We start from the raw sequence: 27,836 nt of genomic DNA on the forward strand, positions 1-27,836 counted from the left end.
TATCACCGTTTATAGTAAAAGATATCCACCCTACTTTTAAGGTACAAAGTTAGGTTAACAATGCAAATAGAGTTATTTACCGTGGTCATTACGTTATAATGGTCATTCATGACTTCAAATGTGCAAAAAAAAATACAAATGCATTCTCACGAAACGCACCTACTCCAAGTAACTTTTGTGCAATTCGTTTCGTGCAGGTCCAAATTACGCGCGCTTTTTGACGTTTGACATTGACAGTTTAACTTTTTTATTGTCAATAGTACGTTATGATCGATTCGGTCCGATTTTTGTGTTTGTTTAGTCGACCTTTTTGCCATTTGACATGAAATATGCACCTTGTGCGAACTCCCACGCAATACGGATATAAGACAAGACATTACAAGACATTTTTATATTATCTAGCATTTTTAATTGTTTGTAGCAAAAGAACTAACTATATTGTGACTTATATTTAGCTCCGCATAATTCAAATAATAGATTCAACCATCGCCTTTAACATTAAAGTCGTGAATTATTTCTTAATGCATATGTTATTCACACAGCCCTAAAAGCAGAAGAACGCGGATTCACAAAATGGCGACCACCCATTGCGCGCGATTTGTCACCAATCTATGCGCTAATGATCCCGCTTTACGATGACAAACAAAATAAATACGCGGATGTGAGAATTGTGGCTTGGGAGTATGGGTTTTTAGTAGTGTAAAGAAAAAAATACTGTCAATTAATTACTTCTTCCGTCCTTAACTTAATGGTACGAAATAATGTAAAAAGCAACAATAACAATGGCTTTGGGTACGGACTGCTCAGAACACAGAATTGCGTCTGATATATTTCCTTAAGATTTAATTTAGATAAAATAGAAACAAGTGTGTTTGAACTTGTGAAATATAAATAAATGAAATTACAATTTGCTAAGCTTGCTGGCTTTCGTCCGCGGCTCTGGCAGCGTGGAATAAAAAAAAACAAAAGCAAACCTATGTGTTCTTCCAGACTCCTCTACACCTGTAAAAATTTTCATCGAAATTCGTCGAATAAAGATAGCCAACGCAACTGCAAATGTGTATGGGCAGCGGTTACTTCGATCTTTGCGAATGTAGGTCTGTCCTTGCCTGTTTTCCATTAACTAGAATTACAATACAACGAGGTTATCTAGTATGCCATAAAAACCTTAATTGGTTCTCGACACTTCACCGTCAATGCCACCACAATATAAATTCAGCAATCGCAACCCCAGACATGTCAGCACAATAAATCAAATAGACAATCGCACCACATACGCGAACAAAACGTATTGTATTGACATCCCTCAACATATCCGCGTATTGCATAATGCTTTAACAACTTTGGAGACCACACAAAATACATTTAAATGTATAAATTAAGATGTAATAATTAGATTTTCACACTTTTATCTATACTAATATAATAAAGCGTAAATACACGCTTCTTTGTTGCCTAAAATGTCAGCAATCACAGCACATTTTCGAATAACTCTACTTTTAATAAAAAGCCCTACACTTACGGCGCGCTTTAGACTATATATTTTAAGGGTAAACATTTTGGATACAAAACACTAATGTGGGAAAAAGACCATAAGTTGCTACTAACATCAAGGAAGCAGGGTTGCCATGGTTTGACATCATGTCATGTCATTTTGGCATTTGCAATTGATGATTTGACAAATGTGAATAATAAAATGATTTTTTTATAATTTCATGCGGATGAAGTCGCATGGGAACAGCTAGTTAGTTACTAACTGTTGCTCAACATCGTCCGTGTGATATTAAAGAAATATTAAAAAAGTAGCGTATGTTACTCACAGATAAATTACCTTTCTAACGGTGAAAGAATTTTTGATATCGGTCCAGTAGTTTTTGAGTTATTTTAATAGATGCAAAAATACAAATCTTTCCTCTTTATAGTATTAGTATAGATTGAACATTGTAACTTCTTAGATGTAATTATATTTTGCATATTGTTTTTCTTTCTATGAACGTTGTGATTGTCTATAAATGAAATATGTTTGTTTAGATTTTAAACTAAAATTCAACCACTGTATGTAACTATATTAACATGTTTTGTTGCCAATCGTATACCTATACTAATATAAATATTTGTATTTTTATATGTATTGAAATATACTGGGACGATTCCAAAAATTCTTTCACCATTACAAAGCTACGTTATCAGTGAGTAACATAGGCTATATTTTTTAATTTCACGTCGACGAAAATACGAGCAACAGTTTTGTTTGAAAGAAATGTTACGAAGAAAACAGGTTTTCTGAGAATGAGTAAAGCAATATTATCAAGAAACTTTTAATTTAACAAAGTCGTTACAATTCATCTTTAACGACAGCGTATTTCAATTCTTGCACATACTTCTCTAAAACTGCGTAAACATCAGTTTTATTCATCCCATACTTCTCAAATGCTCTATCATTCGATTTGTCGTTAACAAATTGGTACAATTCATTGAAAACTTCGATCGGTTTAGATTTCCCTTTATAATTATTAATGCAAAATGGTTTTATCTTCTTAACAAGTTCAAACATCGAAGATATTATTTGTCCAGTTCTTGGTATGAAAGGTAAAGAACTTTCAAAAATATTAAGCAATCCGTCACACACGTGTGAAGTCGCCATTCTTTCTATTAACCCAATCCTCTGGTATGTCACTAAATCTTCCGCATTCTCTCTAGTTCTTGGAGTTTCTCTAGCTTTTATATGTTCGTCGAGTATTTTATTAAATAAATCTAACAAAGTATGAATGACTGTTATATCTAAATTTGTTATTTGATGGTAAAAAGGATCTAAGCCTTTAAGTTTCATGACTCGTGCTTGCATTTTAGGATTACCAGGTAACCATGAATGCATGATGTCTAACGCGTAAGCTTTTATGGATAGAGTATGATCATTTTCAAATATATCTAGAAGATTATCTAGAATACTAACTGGGATTACCGCTTTCGCTGTAGTTGGAGCGATGTCAAGCAGTTGTTTTGTTAATATTAAAAACTGTCGACGCAATGGTGTGTGTGATATTTTCAAATACGGTGCAACTACTCGATCCAAACCTTTTGCACGTAGAAATTTGTATACATTGTTAGAGTTTATGTTGAGGTCAATGAAAACTTGTACAATCTCGGACATTTCGTCGTAGATATCGATTTTGTTTTCGAGAGCTGTTATGTCTTCGTCTTCAGGCTTAGTTAACTGGCGAGCGGTTTCTTCGAACATTTCGATATACTTCTCGATGTCATCTTGTGGGAATTCCTCGATCGTCTTTTCATTTGGCGCGTCATTAACATCTTCGCCTAGAATAAACAAATAAATCAAGTATAGAGCGGACATTTAGTGTGTTGTTGTCCTGTCTAGTCATACATATAAAAATAACATTTTTAAAGGCTTTGGTCTTATAAATTTTAAGGTTGATCAAGGTTACGGGAGTGCACTGAACAAAGGAGCCCTCTAACAGTAAACTCCTGCAACTGGAGAACCTTTATTTTGAAGATTTTTAGAATTTTCTTTTTCTTAATTCCGAGATATAGTACCTTCAGCACTGTCAGCCGCAGAACAGCCTTTTAGAAATAAAGCAATCACTGTAATAATTAAAAAGTTGTTCATCTTGTATTTATCTTAGAATTTTTCTTCTAATCAACTTCTGACAGATAAAAAATATGAAAAAAGTAAGCTGTTATCAGCCAGTATGAAATCAAGATAAAAAACCATTTTTTTACTTGCATTTTTATACTGATTAGGAGACGAACTAAGAATTAGTGAGATAGTTAACGTTAAATAACAATTCTTCATTGAATTTTATATTTTAATTTGCGTAACAAGTAAACTTGTACACTCCGATAGAGGTAGGTCTAGAAAGAGATGGATGGATTGCATGAAAGACGACATGATCCAGAAGAGAGTGATGACTGAGATGACGGATGATAGATAATGAACCAGTGAAATTAATATTTGGAATTATTTTTTAATATTCAGTAGGGAATAATAAATATTTATAGAGTTTGCAAATGTTTGGTAACTTTAGGTATAATTAAAAATGTGCAATGAATAAAACAAATACTCTTTGACGGAATAGACAATATAATTTCTGACAAAAAGACAATCATGTCACGTACAAATAAATGATAAATTGTTGTAGTTAATGAATTTAAACAGCCTAATGGAAACCCTTAAAAACTATCTACATGGCCATTTGAATAGGACTCTGTCGCCGAGAGCCACAGTCGCTATTATATCTATCATAAGCTTGGTTTGTAAATATTATAAGATAATAAATCTTGGGGAACAAATATATTAAGCTTACGGTATTCAAATTGATCATAGTTCGTGTTCCAATTGAATAGGGGAAAGACTATTTTCGTAAGTGTTAGAGGAACTTTTTGGAGTCCTCAACAACACCTGTTGGAGGAATGATACCACTGAAATAGTACAACCACACAGAAGACAGGCGTAAAGTGGAATTAGTTCCCCGTTTCGTCTGCAGAGTGTACATCTTGTACCTAATTTAATTCGTATTTTCCTTCCACTCTTTTCTTGTAGGTAAAGGGATGGCAATGGAATTTTGTGAAGGATTTTAGAATGGGCAATTCTCTTACTGTGTTCCTTTTTAGTACTTCTTACATTTCGTCAGGTGGCAAGTTTCGCGGACTTCGTGACGAGCCAAATGGTCCCGGAGGATGCGTGCCAATCGTGTAGAAGCAATAACATACTGCGGCTTCGCGCCAACATCTACTGCCTTAGGAGTCTGTTGCTTAAGCTGTTCCAAGTTGCCAACTTGATTCTATTGCTTGGTTGTATTATTGTAAGATTTTTTAACTACTATTTCCCTCTGCTGCGTATATTTCAAATGTAATGACTGAATAAGACTACTAGCGCCATCTATCGAATTAATTGCTAACAATATTACAGATCGTCCCTAGTCCTATTCATGTCTTTATAATAGCTGTACGCAGATATTACATATTATAGACAGTGGCGACACCACTTCTATAAAGGATGAATTGGTAAATTGAGATCGCGCGCACACCTTTGACTAAAGTATCGCACAACTGTTTAGTGGCGTCTTGATTGTTATGAAATTATATGGAGGTGCGCACACTACTGGACTTTTAGTTATATTGGCGTTTACTTTTTTGTTTGTTTTATTATTTTTTGTAAATTAGTTGTAAGTTATACATAAATAAAAAGTAAAAAATAGTTTAATCAAAGGTGTGCCAACTCTTAGTTAGCATTTTAAAAAAATTATATTTGTACAGGAGAATTCAATAATGATGCAGTTGTATATTTGGTATACGCTGTCATTCGTCGTGTTCGGCTTCGTGGTGACGCTCGTTGAGTTCCTCAGCCGCATCAAGCGCGAACAGGTCTGGACTTTCATGGCCCTATTTGCGGATGTGTTGTATTTATTTGGTAAGTAAACCAGTCTTTCTGCACAGATTTAGTTCCTATCCAGAGTTTTAATTAATATTTTTACCAAAAACTGCACATTTTGAGCTAAAATTTTAGATAAACACTATGCTATTAGATAAATTTTAAGACAAGAGACATAGCCTATAGGCCGCCATCTCGACCTCCTTATTGGAGGTTTCCGTTGGGCCGATCAGCCCTATAAGAATCTCTTTTCCCATTGGGATTGTAGATTCAATCCCGTAGGGCCGATCGGTCCAACGGGAAACACCCTTCCTGTTTACTTAATTCAGTCATTGGATCGAAATGTAAAATATCTTTTTATTCATTTGAATCTTTGTTTTCTTGTAACTGTTTTGTTACAGTAATTTTCTGGTGTCTGCCGATAATAGATACTTACAGGAAATCGTTGAAAGGTGATCCATTGGTGAGAAATTCTGCTGAAGATGTCGTATGAAATTGTTTTTATTAAAATGTTGTATTTTAATATTGTTTTAATATTTTGTTATGGAATAGGTGATCTAAAAAAGTGAGATAAAAATATGAAACGAAAATAGAAAAATAACTAAAAACAGAAAATTATTAGTTTTTTGTTTTTTTTCGACATCCTTTTAGACCAAACCTTTTTGAAGGTTAGAAAAATCAAAATTGAAAAATCCGTAATGTAGACTTCTCTTCAGAATCCTTCATTTTCTTTCGCACAACTAAAAGGGACTTTAATAAAACTACAAAAGAAATATTTTACAATTACATTTATTATTTTATTATTAAGTGCAGCACATTTACTCGATCGGGGACAAGATTGTATTTGATATATTTTGAAAACTTCATCTCTTGCAAGGAATATTGAGATCCATTATATCACAAGGCGAAATGAAAGATTTGGTCGATTTCAGTGCTTGCTTTATTTTACTAGATTTAGGGCCTGTCCCAACACTGGCTGATAGAGGCTCAGATAGCTTGAAATGACGTCACTATCAGATAAGGTAACAAAATCCGACATTTCCATCACATATTTTACGTTGGATTGTTAATTTACAATTTGGTGGGACAGGCTCTTATACTTGCGGTAAAAAAAACCTCATTGAAATATGTCAGTCTATGATTTCAGAATTGATGTTTTAATTATAAACGGTCTTGGGACTTTGCTTCTTTTTCATTCGTACCAGTTATAGATATTTTTTCTATACTATTTAGTTCTTTATAAATTCATACTTTCGCACAGCGACTCAACTTAAAAGGACTGAGTATTCAATAATACTTGGACCCTTATACCACTATCTTGTTTGAAGCTTTAATGTAATAATCAGATTTTTTGCGTTTTCGATAAATCGATTCACATCACTAGTTGCAATGACAGCTGTCAAAAATGGCGCGTTTTTTAAATGAAAATTGCGAAGGTTTAGAGATGGCAGTGATATAGTATGGAAGGAGAAAAATGCGTAGAAATTAAGAATTCTATTTTTCAAGTATATCATGAACAGAGAGCTGATAGCTGTAAAGTCAAATTGGAGCATTTTCAGTTTATATTTTTAAATAAAAATCTTTGGTACAAGCAAACCAAACCATCAAAATCATAAGTTAAAACAGTATTTGTGAATGCATTGTCTTTACATTCGTCGCATTTAACCGCAAATTCATATTTATTTGGACCTTTATATAATTTAGGATACACTTGGTTAAAATGTACTGAAATTTTATTTTATTAAAAATCTTTTCTGACCTCATACATTAGTCCGGTAACCTACATTAAGGATTAGTGTAGATGTCAGTAATCTCAGAGTGCAGTATTTTGGTCGTAATAAATGCTTGTCCCCTTTCCACTCAATCACACATTATTTTAAATTTCTTGCGACACCCGTCTTAATATAACGATTACCTTCGTACTTACTGTATCGGTCATACAAAAATATCGCTAATGTAATCGTGCAGGGTAGGGGAACGGGAAGGGTAATGGAAGGGTGGCGGGTGCCGCGATTCACCTTAAAACTACGTGTTCATTAAAAAAACACTGAAGTGAACACCGTCTGATATTTACAATTTGCCGTAAAACTTCGAAATAAACGTAAATACAAAATATTACCAAATTGCAAACCGATCGGCCGGGTCTATGTACAATTTAGTCGATCGGCCGAAAAAAATGTTTTGCCAATCGGTAGCAAAACTGGTCGCTTATGACTAACTTATTTTTTTTTTAGTTTTTCCATATTTTTTTTTCATCCTCGCATTACAGAAACCTATTATTAGTTAATCGATAATTTTAATGAACATTTATTACTTTTTAGCCAATAATTCGCTTCTAAAAACGGATATTATTACATTTGGCAACACATGCCAAGTAAAAACCGCTAAAATACTAATTTAATAAAGTTTTTGTAACACTAGCTAATTAGGAAAACTAACATCGAGTACTTAGAAGAAAAAAAAAACCTAAGTTAATTCAGGTTACTACATTAACTAAGAACCAATTTGTCCGTCGCATTTAGACAACTGTTCTTATACATTTTTTTTATATTTATATAAAATATAGCAGTCCATCGACGCACACTTTAAAATTATAATAAAAAAAACATTTCTGTGTAGGAAATACACTGAATTAGTTGCAATTTTTTTTTAATTATAAAAATTATTTAATATAATTTTTAGATCGTTAACTTAAAAGGCCTCTGTTAGAAATAAGGTTTATATTTCATAATAGCGTTCGACGCCTGCATCAGCATCACTGCACTGAATCAAATTGAGCCAAAAACAACCAAAAACACATCCCTTTACGAGTATATAAATTGTATTTCAATTATTTTGTATATATCGTTACCAAAATCACAATAACTTCCTAAAACTGACTAACCGTTTAGAAAACCTTTGTTAGAAATATATGGTCAACCAATTTACTAGCGATCCATACAAAACATCCATACAATAGTCGAAAACCTGCAATATTGCCGTAATAGCATAGTAAGAGAAGCAAATGCTACGGTACCCATTGATTCGGGGCCCGTGGTCCAACGTAACAAAAAAAAACTTACTAGCTTTCGCCCGCGACTCTGTGCGCGTGGAATTAAATAAAACAAAAATGATTAGCCTGTGTGTTTTTCCAGACTTCCATCGAAATCTGTTCAGCAGTTTAGGCTACAAACTCTAACGATCCATCCAAACTTTCGCATTTTTATTAGTATGAAAAATCTTGAATGCTTACAGGAGCTCAGGCTATGGACTTTTACTTGAAAATGCAAAACTCGATTTCGTCACTTTAAGGCGTAAAAATTAGGTATTTTACGATTTTAACGTTAATATTTGGTTGTAATTATGCAAGTAAAAGTAATTATTTCGTTTTATTTAATACCCTAAACTTGAGAACGTAAAGCAAACCAAGGGCACCTTGACTATAGGCATAACTGTCTACTTTAGAAGTCACAATTCTCATGTTCCCGTGAAATTAAAACTTCAAGATTATAAAATTTCCTCGATTTGAGTTTAATAAAACCGAAACTTTCATGCACTCGAGTCCTAAGTCAACCTTTCTGGAATTTAGACTGAAAATCCGTATTTCTAGAGTTTCTGGGTTAGTGTTTATTGGTTTATTTTAGGCTTAATCTGGTTCAAGTGATTAGTGTGCAGCAAGCGCGGCCGGCGACACACAAACACACACGTGGGGCGCTTTCGGATGCTATCGCGTTCTCTTTCTCGCCGGACCGCTCGTAGCCGCCGAACGCCTCACTCGTTTTCACTGGAAAAAAAAGTTACAATCATTATTTCTATAACTTATGTGGTATTTGTGTTTAGTAACACTAACGGCAGTATAATGAAACGAATTATGCTATTTCATTTATATTTTCACGTCTGTCCGATTGTAAATGGCTAATTACGTAGTAATTACGAAGTTTTTCATATTCAGTATTCGGCCGTAAGTGTTGAAGACCAAGTAACTACTCTAAATACATTAGTTGGTGTTAATTATTTGAGTGGATTTCTCAAGATACTTAGGGGCTAAGTGACCACATAATGAATGTATGAAAACACGCTACAAAATATACTGAAATTAAAACGCACATATAATGAGAAATATGGTTTAAGTAGAATTAATAAAATTACATGAAAATATCAAACCGAATAGGGGTGTCAAAAAAAATTTTTTTGCAATATTTCATAAAAATTACTACTAAATTTTAACTTATATTTTTATTTACATGATTTTACTGAAATAACTAGAAAACTTTATTTAATAAAATACACACAATTCCTTACATCTTGAAACTGTAAAATAGTTCATCGTTTTCTATAGAGTTTAAATAAAAAAAACCACCAAACTTTGAAAATAATTCATGTTTAATATTAATATACTATTCTTTTAAGCACTCAATGGATTGAGAATTATATAAAGTTTCTTTTGCTTTGACTTTTTACATTATCAATATAAAAAAAATAATAAAACACCACATCATATTGTTAGTCGACAAAATTGTTATCGTCTGTTCCATGCAAGCTGGACAAATCCTCTGCCCTACTTTACAATTTACCTACCAAATTCTTATATCAGATTCGATATAAAAACTACGAGTAGAAACTTTTAAAAGCCCTTATAAGAAAAGAAAAATTTCAACCCATATCAGCCACAAAACTTACAATACAAAACATACTAAATTAAGAGAAAAATTCAAATTTGCCTAACACTATCAATTTGAAATCTCACACATGTGATATCCGTCAAATTTTGACTTATAAATAATTGAGTAAGAGAACATGTTATTGTATGGTGTTAGTTAGGAGATGGCGGTTAGTTTCTTCTTCATTTGGCTGACGGACTGGTGTCCCTTCACTGTCTGTTTGTTAGCCGCAGAGTCCGCCGTCGCGTGCGCTGACTTCACCTACGAAGAAAGCTACACTTTGACGGACACCGACATACATCTACTACTCATACGTTAGCTGTTAGTACAAACTGGATAGGGAAAGTCGTGTGAGGTTAGGAGGGCAAAGTTTAATAGCGCATGAGGTGATTATGAAGCAAAATAGAGTTTCAATTCATGTGTGTGGCTGTCTGTTGAATTGAAGAACAAGGGTCAGTCTGTATAACTATAAGTTAGCGGAGACATTATATCCCGTGAGGTGTGAGGTCAGTATGAGGTGGTAGATACCTCGTTGTTGTGAGGCGACGTCCGTCTCCATAATCTGATTACGCTGCCGCTGGGTCCCCTCCAGTGCAATGTGTGAGGCGTGGTGTGTGAAGTGTGAGGTGAGGTGAGGTGAGTGTGGTGTGAGGTGTGTCACGTGAGGCAGTACCTCGGCGATGTCCGGCTTCATGGTTTGGTTGTCCTGCCGCAGGATCGCCTAGTGCAACGTGTGAGATGAGGTGCAGTATGAGGTGTAATGTGAGGTGTAGTGTGAGGTGTACTGTCAGTTGTACTGTGAGGTGCTGAGTGAGGCTGTATCTCGTTGTTGTGAAGCAACGCCCACCTCGATCGATTGTTTGCGTTGCCGCTGTGTCGTCGAGTGTAATGTGTGAGGTGTGGTGTGTGAGGTGCAGTGAGGCAATTCCTCGTTGTTGTGCGGCTGCTCCCACCACAATGTTCAGCTTCCGCTACCGTCGTGTCATCCAGTGTGAGGTGTGGTGTGTGGTGTGTGAGGTGCAGTACGGTGTAGTGTGAGGTGTGAGATGTGAGGTGTGAGGTGCGAGGCGCAGTGAGGCAGTACCTCGTTGTTGGGCGGCGGCTGCGGCGGCTGCTGCGCGCGGCGCTGCACGGAGGGCGAGCGGCGGTCGGCGGCGGCTGCGCCCGCCTCCATGGTCTGCTTGCGCTGCCGCAGGATCGTCCAGTCGAACGTGTAGTCGTACTGGTAGTTCATCGTGCGGAAAAGGATGCGGAACAGCTGACAAACAAACACAACAACCATATAGATTAAACGAATAGGGAAATACAAGACATAATCATCTCTAGATGCTTTATGGAGAGTAGTACTAACTGTATTCACACTCTTTTTACGCTATATATCCCGTTGTACGCAATGAATTAGTACGTTAAAGCAACAAATATATTATTTAGTAAATGTTACCTGTCTGAGATACATGTAGTCTGGCGCCTCGTCGAATGTAAGCCCGCGGCAGTAATTTAAATACATCGCAAACTCAGCCGGGAAGCCCTGTCGACAAAAAAAGCATAGTTCTATGACTGTTCATGATAACATCACGATAAAATTACAATTTTGTTTGTCTTCTTTTAGGGTTGTCGGTATATTATAATTACAATGAAAAGTTTTATGTGGTGACAGTTATATAAGAGACAATACTTACCTTGCATAGCACTTCGACGGGCGTCGACATCTTCTTCTCGCTAATTCTCTCGTATTTCTGCTTCTTTGTTATAGCTTTCAGTCCCTGCCATGGCAAAGAGCCCCTGAAACGTAACATTATTAATCCACATACCTAAAAATTTTAGTTTTTAACTTTAGTTTAAATAAATAAGTTCAAAATTTGGACACTGTCATCAAAAACACTTTATTGTGTAAAAGAGTACATTACTGTCTTAAAACGAGTTATTCAATTTTATGTAGTTCAAACACCCATCTAATAACTTTTATATTTGCAGAGATTTTTCCAAAGGGTTCTGAATTTCGGTCAAAAACCCATGTCCAAGGTCCGTAACATAGATATATTTTATTAATATTATGCAAATAGTCAAACAGTACATAAAAGGATTATATAAACAGATTATGCATAAATCTGTACACCGCCAATTTAGAAAGTGGGTCAGATATAGAATGGATAAGATAACAGATATGTTTTTGCGTCGTGTTGTTTTTATTATTACTTCTAACCGTTACTATTTCCCAACTAACCTTTTTTCATAGTACTAAATCTAAATTATTATAATGAAGCCAACACACACTTCTTTGTTGCCAAGATGTCAGCAATTACAGCATATTTTTGAATAATTCTTTTCTTAATAAAAAGCCCTACACTTACGTCACGCTTTAGGCTATATGTGTTCACGCTATTAAACTAAGGGGGTTAATAAATTGGATTAAAACACTGATGTAGGAAAGGGACCATAAGCTACAAGTTGCCAAAATCAAGGATATAAGATTGCAATGGTTCGTCGTCACCCCATGTCATTTATTTGCTATTGATATTTTTGACAAATGTAAACAATAAAATAAGTTTTTTTATAATTTTATGCGGATGAAGTCGCACGGGAACAGCTAGTAAGGAATATATAGTACTGTTAAGGTAAAAGAATATTTGATATCTGTCCAGTAGTTTTTGATTTTATACATTACAAATATAAAGTAAACCTTCTCTCTTTACAATTACACTGTCGATAGTTAAGTTGTTAAGTTATGTCCACTGTAAATTAACTTAAAACATAGTAACATAGTAAATCTATTTTGTTTTTACAAAAGAAGTCTCGGGCAACATCTAACGGTAACTTTGAACGTCAAACTCGAATCGACCTTCAAACCAACAATGATGTGAATTTGAACTTTAAACAACAGAACATAAAGGTCAATATTGCACAAACTATAAGTCTGTTAGAAATAATGTATTAAAACATCGTATTGTGCAAGTATGTCGGTCGGGTTTTCGGGTGTAGGTCAAAGAAATCCGTAAGTCGTTGAGTACGTCACACGTGTCGACACAAAACATCCGCGATGTGAGGTAGGACCAATACTAAGCGGTTACTACCGCACTCATAGATATAAACTAGCTGTTCCGAATAATAAAAACTTTATTTTATTGTTTACATTTGTCAAATTCTCAATTGCAAATGTCAAAATTTCCATTACCATAATAACCTTGCTTCCTTAATGTTGGCATCTTCTAGTTTATGGTCCCTTTCCCACATTAGGCTTTTTTTTTAATTTTTTACTAAAGAAAGAACTATAGAAAATTAGCTTTCGCTCGCGACTCCGTCAGCATGGTATTATAAAAAAAAACAAAACCAAGTAGCCTATGTGTTCTTCCACACTATCCTATACTTCTATGCCAAATTTCATTGAGATCCGTTCAGCAGTTTATGCTACAAACTCTAACAAACATCCATCCATCCATCTAAACTTTCACATATATAATATTAGTATGATAGTATGATTATGTTGGGATTGCTGACATACTGTACAAGTAGTGTGTGTTTACGCTTTATTACAGAAAATATAGAATAAGTGGTCTAAATTAATAAAGCATGAGTGTTTGAGTCACAATTTCCGTGAACGGTCATCGACGACGTGACGCCGCAACAGGTTTTGTTTAATAAAAAACGTCACTGCCTACAGTTTGCGATAAACATTTTTTCCCTTATCTAAAGGAACACAATTGATTGTTATATTTAAAATAACGAATACTATTATGTTTTTTCGTGTCCTTTTTTATGTAAATACTGGCTTTTACCCGAGACTTTGTCCGCACGAAAATAAAAAAAGCTCAGTAGCCTGTGATCTTCAAAATTATGTACAAATTTATTCGTGTCATTTCGCATTTATGAGAACGCGAAAGAAGTCGCGGGCAACAGCTAGTACTAAATATGATAGAAATAAAGAAATTTAAATGTAACAATTTTGATATCCTTACAATTAGTTTATACAATTTTCTTGACTACAAAGTCGATAACAAAGTAAGCAGTAATAAAACTTGTCCCAAGCGACCTGTTACAACACGTTGTGACTCGAGTATAACCGCACGACCAACGGTTTTATCAACGGCGTGTTTTGTTACTGGGAGTTTTCATTGGAGAAACATCCATACATAAACTATCGTTTCATTTCATTCCTTGGTAATTCTAAAGTTGCTACGATAATGCATACATTAGATACTGTATTATTAAATAACAGATGGATTATATCTATACCAATATTATAAAGATAAAATATGTATTTGTGTTATGTAACGGATATACAAAAACTTTTTTTTTATAATATATGGTGCAAACGAGCAAGCGTCCACCTGAATCTACCGAAATGGAGAATGACCGCTGCCCATAAACATCCGCAATTGCAGATGCGTTGCCTACCCTTCATTGACGGAGGAGGAGACGCACATAGAGAGGACTATTCCTCTTCCTATGCGACTCCTCCACCGTCAAATCCACTTTTCCTCCTCTTAAGAAAAAGATAAAAATGGGAAAGGGACTAAAATTGGGACTCCGGCACCACACTAATCAGACGAAACGCGGAATTGCTTCCATTTCACTTTTGTTTTCTGTGTGGTCTACTGGATTAATTGAAAAAAATTACCATTACAATATTGCATTATCGCTGAGGAACAGATTATTAAAAATTTTTTTTAATTTCCAGCAGACAAATCGCCGTCTACAGCTAATGTATAAACGAACTAGTTTTCGCCTGCGACTCTATTCGAGAGAAAGACAAAATCAAAATTAAGTAACCTGTGTTCTTCCAGACTACCCACGTATATGTAAAATTTCATCAAAATCCGTTCATCAGTTTATGCTACAAACTCTAACAAACATCCATCCTTCTAAACTTTCGCATTTATATTAGTAACTAGCTGTCCCCGTGCGATTTCCTTAGCATAAAATTATTTTACTGTTTACATGTGTAAAATTGTCAATTGCAAGTGTCAAAATGACATGACATAACAAAACTTGGCAACCTTGCTCCCTTGACGTTGGCAGCAACTTATGGTCTCTTTCCCACATTAGGGTTTTTATACAAAATATTTACCCCCTAAGTTTAATGGCCTGAAAATATATAGCCCCATAAAAGAATCATTTAAAAATATGCTATAAATGCTGACATCTTAGGCAACAAAGAAGTGTGTGTTTACGCTTTATTATAATAGTATAGTATATATGTATATATTTACCTGTTAAAGTACATAAGTACGTATCCGAGCGATTCCATGTCGTCCCGCCGCGACTGCTCGATGCCGAGGTGAGCGTTGATGGACGCGTAGCGCGCCGTGCCTACACATTCATACATATACACCCTGCTCACCCCCTAACAGTGATAGCGTTAAGTTTAATAGACCATAACATTGCTTAATAAATAGGCAATCTGATGTGAAAATATTCTACTATTCCGATTTATATTTCCTGAGTTATAAGCGAACAAACAAAAACAACTTTTTAATACAGATGTACAAAAATTAAGATCATTTTACTGGAATAGGAAGTAACTTTAGTAATTACTCTTTCTGGATAAATGACAGTATATAACGTAAAAAAATTGGAATTTCAAGGAATTTCACTTAAAACTATTTTCGAATGTATGTTTTACTTAAAAAATTACATTATTGGATTGTACAATATGTAACTATGTTCAAAACAAATGAACAGACCTTTAATTTTAGAACATATTTATTAAATAAAGATAGGGATGGTAATATTTTTATCATCATCATCACTATACGTCCCCACCGAGGGACTCGGAGCCTACCCTAAGCTAGGGTGACCAGGTCCTAGTCAACAACGCTGCACTGCGGGTTAACTTCACACATATCTTTGAATTTCTTCAATATGTGCAGGCATCATGTTTTCCTTCACCGTAAGAACGTCGGGTAAAGTATGTACATATGAAAATTCGAAAAACAGTGGTACAGTGGGATTCGAACCCAAGACTTGTAGATTACAAGTCAACCCACAAACATAAATATAGTTTTTATTGAGTAACCAAGATTTTTTTAAATTATTTTACCCTTAACCTGCTATTCAAAACTTATACTGAAATATTTATTTCATAAATTAATAAAAAAATCATACATTTAAAAGTAAACCACTGAGCCACCGAACTATTAATATTTTTATATTTTTTTTACTTTATTTTTTATTTTACTTACCAGTCAAATTCTTATCCTCGCGGTAGGATATGTGGGCGCGGGTGCGGAGATCACGGAACTTCTTGGCGAGTCCGAAGTCAATCATATAGAGCTTGTTGCAGTGCCGGCCGATACCCATTAGGAAGTTGTCCGGCTTTATGTCGCGGTGGATGAAACACTTGCAGTGAATGAACTCAACGCGGCCCAGCATTTGATCTGAGACAACAGGAACCTTATAATCCCAACCTCTTAACTTTCTTTTTTATAAGAAACTAGCTGTTCCCGTGCGACTACATCCGCATGAAATTATGAAGGTTTTATTGCTTACATTTATCAAATATCAACAATCAAACCTTAGCAATTTTTCTTTTTTGATGTTGGCAACAACTTATGGTCTCTTTCCCACATAAGGGTTTTATCCAAAATATTTACCCCCTAAGTTTAATAGGTTCAAAATATACAGTATAAAGTGTGACACAAGTATAGGGCTTTTTATTAAAAATGTGTGTGTTTAGTCTTTATTATAATAGTATAAGAGAGAGAGAGAGAGAGAAACAGAGACAAACAATAAGGTTATCAGTGACACCCATGGACATCCGCAATACCTGAGAAACTACGGCTGTTGCTGCCTTTGAGGATTTTTTCTTTATACTAATTACTCTCTTTATAGCTTAAACACATATTTTGTTATGTTATGTTATGTAGGATTTCAAACACAGCATATTAACATTTTTTTTTTTATATACAAAACCCTACATTTTCAACACACTTTAGGCTATATGTTTTCAAGCTACTAAAATTAGAGGTTAAATAATTTGGACAAAAACTACAAGCCAATAAGCATCAAAAAACAAAGATTACCATGGTAATAGTAATTGTGATCCAATAGCAAAGACCTTCTTTGTCATTTGTTCTTTGGAGTTGACATTTACAATTGAAAGTTTTACCAATGTAAACAATAAAATAATGTTTATAATTTAATGGGGATCAATCCGCAGGGGAACAGCTATTCATAATATAAGATTGAAAACTTGGAAATAGGAAAAAAACTGTTGCCCATAGACATCTGAAATTGCAGATGTTTTGCCTTTTTGTTTGAGAGAGGGGACACTTATAGAAAGGAGAGATTTCCTCTTTTGGTGCATCCACCAAAAAATCATTCAAAATACTAACTTCCATTCCTATCCTTTCCTTATAAGAGTGGGGAGGAAAGTGGACTAAAGTTAACTCTTCAGTAAACACACTCATCTAAGCATATGCAGAATTGCTTGCAAAATAGTCAATACTTTTTATTTAAAATGGAGAAACAATTGGAGTATATAAGCAATAAAATTAGGATTTCAATTACCTTGATAATCCAAATTGTAGCACAAATTACAAACAGACATAAGGTTAAAAAGGGATTATATATACACAAACATTTAATCTCCTCAAAATACAATTCCACTTGCAAACCCAAAACAAGTTATAGAACAATTTAGTTTATTATGATAACATATTATTTTTTAATAAACAAATATTGCCAGATGACAAAGAAGGGATACTGACCGGCTAACATGAGAACAGTCTTGATGGTGAACTGTCGCGAGCAGAAGTTGAAGAGATCTTCGAGAGAAGGCCCCAGCAGATCCATCACGAGGATGTTGTGGTCCTTTTCGTATCCATACCATCTGTAACAAACATCTAGTCAAAACCGAATAGATAATGACAACCAAAATGTACAGGCCAATGACCTCTAAACATTACAAATGCGTATGTTTAGATTGATGGATGTTTGTTACGAGTTTGTAGCCTAAACTGCTGTCTGGATCTCAATGAAATTTGGCATAGGTCTAGAGGATAGTCTGGAAGAGCACATAGGTTAATCACTTTCGTTATTATTATTCTACGCGGACAGTCGCGGGCAAAAGCTGGTATTCTACATTGTACTCTAATTACTGTAATTTAAAAACGAAACTTGTCTATACGGACATTTTGTAAAATTCCTAAACCTTCAAACTACATCACTGAGTACAATAATCTACGTTCACTAGAAAAAAACTCCATGCATATGAAGTCAATAGCAAAAGCTATTCAAAAAATAAAAATAATTGTAGAACACTTATTATAAATTAAAAAAAAAAAACAATAAATTGTAATTGATTTTTTTTTAAAGAACACTTATTAAAAAAATATCAATTACACTAACATGAGCTTTATTGCTTTTAATTTGACAAACAATAACTTTAATAAGAACCGCACTCACACACTTCACTTAAACCTAAGACCTTGTATGACCAAGTATTGAGGTCAACAATACATTTGCATATAAAGCCTGTCTAATATCTACACCTCATATTCAAGGATTAGGTAATGGATATCGTTATATGGAGAAACATTTTTTTTACATTAAATACATGAAGAATTCATATCTACCCTCCTAGACTTAAAAATTCTTATTTACCTGTCACTTTTGTATTTAACAATTAGGAATTAAAAATAAACTAATAGCTATACATTATTCCAGACTAATTATCTCTATTACAATTTTATCTAGACTAGATCCATTTAGGTATTCTAACCATCTATATAAACTTTCACTTTTATAATATTTACAAAGAAGTAAAATTGGATAAGAATTTTAAAGTTTGTAAAGGTTTTGAGGCAATGCTCACAAAACTTATGAGTAGAAAAGGGCACAGAGGGTGATTATCTCAGCTTGAATAGACATTCATGAATGTCTTTGTAAGCAGAGATTTTACCCCATTGTGCTCATCACAAGTTTGATGGCTGCTGCCTTAGACTGGACATAGATGGTGTTTGTTCCAACTTTGAAATAATATGCTACATTAGTTAATTATAACCATGTATGAATTACCTTATATGTGGTATTCCAATGCCCCCTTGGAGCATTTTATATACTCGGCTCTCATATAGAAGCTGAGGGTGCCTTGCCTTAATGTTTTCTATTTTCACTGCTACCTCCTGCAACAAATAATACATATTACGAAATATACATGAGTATAATATAAACAACAATTTAATTGATTATTTAACTAACATAACTCTGTCTATAAAGTATTAAAACATTTGGTAGCCTATACTTTCAGATTATGTTCTACGACCAATGTTTTCTTTACTTAAAAACATCTCTTACATTATGTTTCACATTTGCACTTCAGTGTATACTTCCCAGTGCAAATAAAAAAATTAAATTAAAACAAACATATAAAAAAACTACTAAAGCAATAAGGTCAGATAATTAAAATATATCTTGAGAAGGTTGCACAAACTGTTTATAAGTGAAATGATTTTGTATATTTTATTTACTAGACATTTAATCGCTTTTAGAAATACACGATAATATTGAGGAAATGTAAAATCTTTGTTGACAATAAATAAGGAAGTACGACAACTGAAACTATTTTTCTATGTGTATCCTTAAAAACAAACACGAAAAGAAAATAACTTAAAAATTCAATTTATAAACGTATAGTTCTAAATTCACGTAACATTATAGGAAAATGCGTTTGAAACCATATTCAAAACAGAATTAAACACGCGAGCCGTCACAAGGCGCGCAAAGATGTCGACTTATAATTGAATTAATAAATGAAAGTACCTTTTTCAGATCATTTACAGCTAAATAAATATCGCCGAAACTGCCACAGCCTATTTTTCGGATAACTTTGTATTCTCCGATACCTGTTTCTATTATTGTATGTTTCTTGATGGTAGCCATTTTCTTTTGTCTTCATAACTCGTTAGTGAAATAAATATTTAACAGACATTTTGATTCTATGAATTAAGGCTACACTTTTTTTGGATTGTTGTAATAACAATCTATTGAAAATGAAATGTTTTTTAACAATTGCTATAAAATTGGACACAAACTCATTTCAGCACGTCAGCTCATTTCTGTGACGTCACGGTGATAGTGTTGCCAGCGCGGAGAAAAATACCAAATTATGTTTGTCAGTAAAAATAAATATTGAACGTCAGTAGAACAAAATGATTTTATTTATATTATAATGGTTTTGCAAATGGATGTAATCAACCTATGGTAATTACATTTTTATATTATAATTTATACCTTTTACATCTAAAGACGGTAGCAAGTAACGAAAGCAAGTAAAAGAACATGAAATTAAAATAGTAAAAACATAGCCACTCAGTGACAGCACAGCTTTTTAATGGTGCAAGAATTTTTTAAATCTGTGCAGTAATTTTAGAGTTATTTCAATACATACAAAATTTCAAAAGAACAAATCTTTCCTCTTTATAATATTAGTACAGATATAAGATTGAGAGTGAAAACAATATGAGAGTTTGAGCAGTATTTTTTGTGTAAGGTTTTATCTCCATTTTATACTTTTTTTGTTGTGTAGACGAGTATAATGAATAAGTGAATTACAAATTGATGTGATTTCATATTTAAAATTAATATAACATTAACAATACAAATAGCATATTTTAAACACAAGATTAATTACTTTCAATGTTGGTTAACTGGAATTTAGTTTCAAGTACACAAAGTTATTTGGTTCTATCTATACTAATATCATAAAGAGGAAAGATTTGTGTTTTTGTATTAGATAAAAATGAAAATGCCATAATATAGTTCATTTTAACCTTATAATTAAATGCCTTTATAAGTGAAATCAAATTATAAATATGTTTTGAATCACACATGTATTTATGTTTAAGCAAATCATGTTAATGCTTATTATCTATTCTAATATTATAAAGAGGAGACATTTGTATATATGTGTTAAAATAACTCAAAAACTACTGGACTGATTTTGAAGATTCTTTCACTGTTAGACAGGTAATTTATCTGTGACTAACATAGGCTATATTTTTTTTAATAACATACAGGTATAATTGAATTCCTTTACAATTAGAAATTAAATTTAACAGTCACATTCATAGTACAATAATCTAGTAACAACCAGAATGTTACAAATGACTTGTTCAAAGTGGATTTTCTATGATCCAGTTTACTGACATTCAAAGATATTATGAAGACTGCAATTTACACTAATATGCAAAAAAAAGTATATTGTTAGTCAGATAAAAATCTGCCCCTAACTTTTTTAAACTACAGATAGAAAAAATAATAAAGTTATATAGAAAATTTTACTAATAATGGTTGATTATTTTCATTTACAAGCAATTGCCGGCAAGGAATTAAAATAAAACTAGAAGCCTATGTGTTTTTCCAGAATATGTTCTACATCTGTGTTAAATTTCAATGCAATTGGTTAAGAGGTTACTGAGATACTTAGTAACAAAAATCCATCCATCCATCCAAATTTCACATTTATAGTATTAGTAAGAAGAAAAATTGAGTACAATTGTACATAAAATAAGAATGTACCCTTTTTGAGGAGATTGCTTTAATGAATGAACATGAAATCTGACACACTCATAGTTAAGTAGATAAAACTTTGGCAGAGTCTGTCCTCAACAGGAGTGAGAGAGAGGCACTGTTTAAGAGGCACAAGCCTCTAAGACACCATGTTGGTGGATTTCTGGCTGCTTTGGCCAAGCTACTGACGGACCAAGCGGACAAAGTCCGCTACATGGCTTTATAGCAATTTGTTAATACTATTTTTGGTTTTTACTTTCTTATTTTGTATTGTTTGTTTACATTTGTATGGTTTCGGTATTTAGTTTAAGGTATTATGGGACTGACATGTTCTAAGGAACCAAAGTCCTTTTAAAAAATAAAGAGAAAAAAAAGTAGATAAAACTAATTTAAAAACAGCTTTGTTTATGAATTTTAGGAATTTGACAATTAGGGCAACCACTAGAATGCTTGAATATTCCATTTATGTATCTAACCTACAATAATTAGTAAACAATGAATAATTTAACAAAAGTATTTTCCTTTATATGCTAATATATGTTTTTAACATCATCATCATCATCATCACCAGCTCACTCGGATCCCCACCGAGGGGCTCAAAGCCTACCCTAATAAGGGGTGAATGTATTTTTAACATATGTAATAATATAATATTATAATATTCATATTTTTTAAGATGTGTATGTGTTTTTAACATAACATTCACTAATTATGTACATTTTATGACATAAGATTTAATGCAAATTAAGATTGAATCATCCTCAGAAAGGGAAATCATTTTAGTAAGAACACATTAAATTGAGTTTATTGACTAAATCATTTGAAAAAGTTTATATCAATGAGGAAAGTTCACATTACAATAGGTTTACACTCTTAGTGTATTCAAAAAAATATGTATTGCCATCCTTTTCATTCTCTTTGAACAAAACAGAGAAAAATAATATCATACATGCTTATCAACCAAAGCCTTTTGTTAATAATACAGGTAAAAAAATGTTTAACAAAAAACAAAACGAATGACACTGGCTGGCTAGGTTCTCATTATTTTTTTTTTCAAAATGTTACAAACAAATGCACATTGCTCACTAACAGGTTATGCCTTTGTTGCAATTATCATTTCACGCATGCAGTAAGGTCATGAGAAAACAGTTAAAATATCGTATAATAACGCTAAATACATTATACGAATGTTTTCATTCAAAACAGGTCATTGAAGTTTCACAATCTTACAAAAACTTCCGAGAAGGGTTATATTAAAATAAAAAGGATATGACTTAGACACGTTTTAGTTTACGTAGGAAGCATGGTTTGAGAATTTAAATAGATCACTGTAACAAAATAAGTGCAAATAGCTTCATTACTTACGAATAAGGTGCGTCATTGAATGGGAACCATTATGGTTTGGCGTTACATACGGGAAGCATATGATTGGGGTCAAGTCACAGCTGTGTATAGTGTTTAAAATGTTTATGTATTTGTTAATTTTACCTCTCCACTTGATATATTGATCGCTAAATGAATATCGCCAAAAGATCCTCCACCTATTCTTCTAACCATCTTATATTTCCCCGCGAGTAACACTTCCCGTCGGGACGTAAACATTGTGAGTTCTTAAATATATATATTCACTAACAAACACGGAAAGTATACAGTTAAAAGTACACTATGTACACTTCACAAAACTAAACACTATTCAATAAAAACACGAGTAAGATCTTGGCTACATTTTCTACAACTAAACAGATAAGAAATGTTTGATCGATGTTGCCAGATAATAAGAAAAAATTCTACAAAACCTTTTATAAAAATTCGTAGTTTTTTTTTTTTCAAATTGAAAATGTTACCATATATAATAATTTTAACATGATTTTTATCGCCATAAAGCACTGTAGTAGCTTTTGCTTTGAAATAAAAGGACGTCTTTAAAGAGAACACGTAGTAGGAGACATTTGATAGAAAAAGCCTGGTGATGCAATTAGAAAACGAAACATTTACATAATATCCTTTCAAGGCTTGTTTTATCAATATTACCAAGACAATAATCGCACATTTTGTTGACTTCCGACCTAAAACAGAGCTATTTGCTTATGTTTTTGTAGATCAGGATTTTCTTTCAATTAATTAATTTCTGGCTAGAATTTTTAATTCAATTCAGCTATGCTAGATGGCGCAGTTGTATAAGGTATTTTAATTTTCCATAGATGGCGCTAGTAATCAAGACTTTCCAATGGCTTTTGGGGATTAAATTGTATGAACATTGATGTTAAGTTTTACATTAAACAAATTTAAAGGAAATATAGTTTAAACAAATAATAGAAATTAAGCTTTTAGAAATAATGTTATGTTTCATTTGATTATTTATGTGAAATCATTACTAACATAAATATATTTCTATATTGACAAGACTGAACAATATAAGGAAAATAACAAGGGAAATAAAAATAACAGTACTACAATAACAAGAGCACTTTAACAATTGGAATTCAAGAATAGCACGAGACTAATCTACACTGATATTATAAAGAGGAAAGATTTGCATCTGAATTCTTGCATGTATTGAAATAACTCAAAAACTACTGGGCCGATTAGAAAAATTCTGTAACCATTAAAAAGCTATGTTATTTGCGAGTAACATAGGTGATATTTTTGGTTATTTTTTAATTTAAGGTGGCGAAGTCGCCAGTAACAGCTAGTATTTATAATCAAGGTGTCATAAATTGCTTTTAGAGCTTGTATTGTGTTCTATAGTTTTACATTCTCTTTACTAACCATTTCAACATTTAGAGTTATGATAACCTTCCAACCAATACTCAGTTATAGATAGATAGAAATAATTTAAAAAGGGAAAAAAGGTTGGCTCTAAAATCCTAATAAACTAGATAACATATATAGGACTTGCACACATCAACAAATTAAAATGCAAAAAGACATTATTCAGAGTTATGTTACAAGATTTACAGGTGTAATATTTTTGGAACATTCTAACACAATTTTTTTTCTTACAAGAATGTCCCAGCAAAACATACCTTCTTGTAAAATGCATGATTTTAAAATCAAAATGTAAAATTAATTTGAAATCGGCTCTGTTAAAACAACAAATATGTAACAAGTAAATTAAAATAATCTATACTAATATTATAAAGAGGAGAGATTTATGTTTTTGTAGGTATTAGAGTGGCTTGGAGGCTGCTGGACCGATTTCAAATTCATTCACCATTGAATAGCTACATTATTTGTGAGTAAAATAGTCTAAGTTTCTTTATTACTTTTTATATGTTATAAACTAAGTGACCAGTGGTTACACATAAATCCTGTGGGTTTCTGTACCGCTTATAACATTTCTTTATTGTATTCTTTCAATTTATGTTTTTGTCCAATAAAATAAAAAAATGCATTGTGATTATGATAGAATGGGACACATTAAATTGAACAGGCTCAGATGGGCGGGCCACGTGGTGCGGATGGATGACACTAGAGTTCCTAAATGCGTCATGACAAGTAATCCCGAGGGCCGTCGAAGTCGAGGGAGGCCAAAGCTCCGGTGGATAGACGGCATAAGTAGAGACGTGAAAACCGTTGGCATAGCGAACTGGAGGACCATGGCCAGAGATAGGCTGAAATGGAAAAAACTGCTGGACCAAGCCAAGGCCCACAAAGGGCTGTAGAGCTACAGAAGAAGAAGAAGATTATGATAGAGATGTAACATTTGAATCAAGCTGGTTCTCTTGTAATACTACACTTTGACTGAATTACCTTGTAACATTTTACAACAAACTGTGTAGTGTTTCAGTATGCTATTTTAGATATAATATGTTTCACAATTTTCTTAATATGAATTTCATTTGAAAACAATCAGTTGGGAGAATTTAATGTAATGAAATGACAAGATATATCCTTTATTGAACTGCAAATAATAAATCAGTTATCTATAATATTTAAACACCAGTAAACTCATATTATAGTTTACTTGTAATCAAATAATTTGATACTGGTCTGCTTCATTTGAAACTTTCATCCATATTTGTGTTGACATCTTTTTTATGTATAAATTAAAATTTAACCTTGTACAATTTGAGGAAGTTTGAGAGTAGTCCCAGTGGTAGAAAAGGTAAGGAGTGAAAGGTTGGCATGGTATAGGCATGTTTTGAGGAGGGATAAATCCCATGTAACAAGGATGTTAGTAATGAGTGTGGAAGGGTACACCGGTAGAGGTGTTAAAGGTGACATGATCAAGACGGGAGTGATGACTAAGATGATATAGAGTTATGTGGAGGACAAAAACCTGTTGCTCCGACCCTATGGCAGTAGAATAAGGAAGAAGATGATAACAGTAAGCTGCATAAATAAGCCTTCAGTTTTAAATACTTGTATACTTTTTGATCACTAATTCAAGCTATTAAATAAAATGCATGTGTATTTTTAAAACCAATAGTATATGCAGCTGACTGTACCAGCACATAAAAAGATTTGCAGTAGAACCATACAACCATAAATGATGATAATTGCTGTTTCGTTTTTAATTTACAAACAATGACAGGATGGTGACTGGTATATCAACATGGGAATGCAAATAACAGTTTTACTATAAACTACCACAAGCCTTATTACAATAGATTGAGAACTTATTTATCCTATGATAAACATAATTTTAAAAAGAAATTAACATTACAAACAGAACATCACATCTTAATATTACAAATGTAAAATTTCCGACGAACGGATGTTAGTTAGGTATCTCCGGAACAGCCCTATGGAAATTGATGAAATTTGGCAAATGTAGAACATAATCTGGAAGAACATATAGATGATTTACGAAGTTTTTTTTTAATTCTGCATGGATGGAGTTGCTTCAGTGTAAATAAAATATGACCACTCAGCGTTTACCTTTGTACTCTAGGTTATTTTTACATGTTAATTTTTAACATGTAAAAATAACCATGTATGTTTAGTGTAAACATTGTAAATGAAACTGTGCATATAGGATTTTTTAGCTTACAAATATGCCAAATCATAATTAATGTAAACACTATAGTAATTACATCAGCTAATATAGGAAATGTGTGAGAAATAGACTTAAATAGATAAGATACATGGAAAAATCAATATTACAATGGGTATCCAGTACCAATAGAGGGAGACAGCAAGATATATTTTTCATTTAAATGTATTTCCTGACTTTAGAAAGAGGCTCAAGGTTTGTGTGTATAATTTCATGAAATTCATACATATATGAAAGTTAACTACTTAGCTGAGTTTGATGAGAGAAGTGACTTAGTGTCCCTGCAGTTTATTTGTTTATTTTTTAAATAACAAGATGTGTTAGTGTTATACAGGTATTTCGTAAGTAAAAATGTATTAGAAAGTCATTATACATGATGATAGATATGATAAATTTGTTTCTATAAACTATTCCTTAAAATAATAATTTCATATTTTGTAATATTATCGTACTTATTACATACAAATTATGTTTATGACTTGTTAAGTATTAATACAATGAAGTATTTTACAAGCAATATTCAAGAGTTTCCTTGTATAATGTTAAAGAAACAAGCACATACATAAAATGTAAATTATTGATTTCAAAGTGAATTTTAGCAAGATAATAATCCTACGTTATTCCTATTAGATCTAAATTATATGTTTCTTAGAAATGTATTGCAATAATTGGATTCAAGTCGACATACTTGGCGCAAATTTTTATGAAATCACGGTCATTCAGATAAAACTATCATACAATCATATTTTGATTTTTTTCTATTCCTATGTTAGTGCGTAATAATCGCAAGAAAGATCGACATTTAGTCCTTGAGCCTTCGTCAACCTAACACGGACGTATGTACGCAATTTCACAACCCCTTGACGACCTCTTTTCAAACTTGAAATAACACGTCAAACGTATATAAAATTACTATAACAATGAATCAGCCACTTACCTCGCCATTAGCGGTGTTTATTCCCAGATAAATATCACCGAATGAACCACCACCGATTCTCCTAATAATCCTATATTTTCCTGCAATAAGAACCTCCCTTTTAATTGCCAGCATACCCTGAAAGTTCGACATGGTGACTGATTGTTCTCTAATTTGGGTAGATTACACGAATTTTGTTATAAAACCACACAAAGATCTTGAAACACTACAACAACAAGTTTTGACGCGCTATCATTTCTATTTCGTGATGTCGTGAACAATATTAGCAAAACGGAAAGAAAGATGTAAAACGAAAGATAGTAACTGGCTGGTATGGGCACGTTCCGATACACGATTTACTTTTACGGTAAGGTCAATGTTGCC

At 33.0% G+C, this 27,836-nt stretch overlaps 3 protein-coding genes across 6 annotated transcripts; 1 reads left to right on the forward strand and 2 right to left on the reverse strand.

The window, feature by feature from the left end:
* Positions 1 to 2,302: 2,302 nt before the first annotated feature.
* Positions 2,303 to 3,678, reverse strand: LOC106106559. The gene is made up of 2 exons (XM_013287158.1): positions 3,553 to 3,678; positions 2,303 to 3,315 (listed from the first exon to the last, which is right to left on the reverse strand). Exons 1-2 carry the CDS (start codon positions 3,623 to 3,625, stop codon positions 2,336 to 2,338), a joined length of 1,053 nt encoding a protein of 350 aa, XP_013142612.1. The 5' UTR covers positions 3,626 to 3,678; the 3' UTR covers positions 2,303 to 2,335.
* A 407-nt stretch (positions 3,679 to 4,085) lies between these two features.
* On the forward strand, positions 4,086 to 5,908 carry LOC106106577. Its single transcript, XM_013287177.1, has 4 exons — positions 4,086 to 4,268; positions 4,650 to 4,820; positions 5,275 to 5,428; positions 5,791 to 5,908. Exons 1-4 carry the CDS (start codon positions 4,161 to 4,163, stop codon positions 5,880 to 5,882), a joined length of 525 nt encoding a protein of 174 aa, XP_013142631.1. The 5' UTR covers positions 4,086 to 4,160; the 3' UTR covers positions 5,883 to 5,908.
* A 254-nt stretch (positions 5,909 to 6,162) lies between these two features.
* Positions 6,163 to 27,817, reverse strand: LOC106106631 (casein kinase I isoform alpha-like). Of its 4 annotated transcripts, none has more exons than XM_013287244.1 (9): positions 27,474 to 27,816; positions 19,045 to 19,151; positions 17,736 to 17,857; positions 16,209 to 16,403; positions 15,237 to 15,336; positions 11,709 to 11,811; positions 11,471 to 11,557; positions 11,114 to 11,287; positions 6,163 to 9,152 (listed from the first exon to the last, which is right to left on the reverse strand). In XM_013287244.1, exons 1-9 carry the CDS (start codon positions 27,603 to 27,605, stop codon positions 9,150 to 9,152), a joined length of 1,023 nt encoding a protein of 340 aa, XP_013142698.1. In that variant the 5' UTR covers positions 27,606 to 27,816; the 3' UTR covers positions 6,163 to 9,149. The 4 variants fall into 4 exon arrangements, with proteins under 4 accessions (XP_013142698.1, XP_013142695.1, XP_013142697.1 ...); XM_013287241.1 differs by lacking the exon at positions 6,163 to 9,152 and adding an exon at positions 9,733 to 10,290 and having other exon boundaries at positions 27,474 to 27,817; XM_013287243.1 differs by lacking the exons at positions 6,163 to 9,152; positions 27,474 to 27,816 and adding exons at positions 9,733 to 10,290; positions 23,026 to 23,277.
* Between the last annotated feature and the right edge of the window lie 19 nt (positions 27,818 to 27,836).

The sequence above is a fragment of the Papilio polytes genome, unplaced genomic scaffold, assembly GCF_000836215.1.
Source record: "Papilio polytes unplaced genomic scaffold, Ppol_1.0 DF822178.1, whole genome shotgun sequence".
Taxonomy (NCBI): domain Eukaryota; kingdom Metazoa; phylum Arthropoda; class Insecta; order Lepidoptera; family Papilionidae; genus Papilio; species Papilio polytes.

What these genes read in the sequence shown, in the direction of transcription:
- LOC106106559 (XM_013287158.1), bottom strand. Translation starts at nt 3,625, where the DNA reads ATGAACAACTTTTTAATTATTACAGTGATTGCTTTATTTCTAAAAGGC. An exon ending in TGCGGCTGACAGTGCTGAAG is followed by an intron (nt 3,316 to 3,552) that starts GTACTATATCTC and finishes TGTTTATTCTAG; the next exon opens with GCGAAGATGTTAATGACGCG.
- LOC106106577 (XM_013287177.1), top strand. Translation starts at nt 4,161, where the DNA reads ATGAATTTAAACAGCCTAATGGAAACCCTTAAAAACTATCTACATGGC. An exon ending in TTATATCTATCATAAGCTTG is followed by an intron (nt 4,269 to 4,649) that starts GTTTGTAAATAT and finishes ACATTTCGTCAG; the next exon opens with GTGGCAAGTTTCGCGGACTT. An exon ending in GGATGTGTTGTATTTATTTG is followed by an intron (nt 5,429 to 5,790) that starts GTAAGTAAACCA and finishes GTTTTGTTACAG; the next exon opens with TAATTTTCTGGTGTCTGCCG.
- LOC106106631 (XM_013287241.1), bottom strand. Translation starts at nt 27,605, where the DNA reads ATGTCGAACTTTCAGGGTATGCTGGCAATTAAAAGGGAGGTTCTTATT. An exon ending in ATTGGAATACCACATATAAG is followed by an intron (nt 17,858 to 19,044) that starts GTAATTCATACA and finishes TGTTTGTTACAG; the next exon opens with ATGGTATGGATACGAAAAGG. An exon ending in CGAGGATAAGAATTTGACTG is followed by an intron (nt 15,337 to 16,208) that starts GTAAGTAAAATA and finishes ATGAATGTGTAG; the next exon opens with GCACGGCGCGCTACGCGTCC.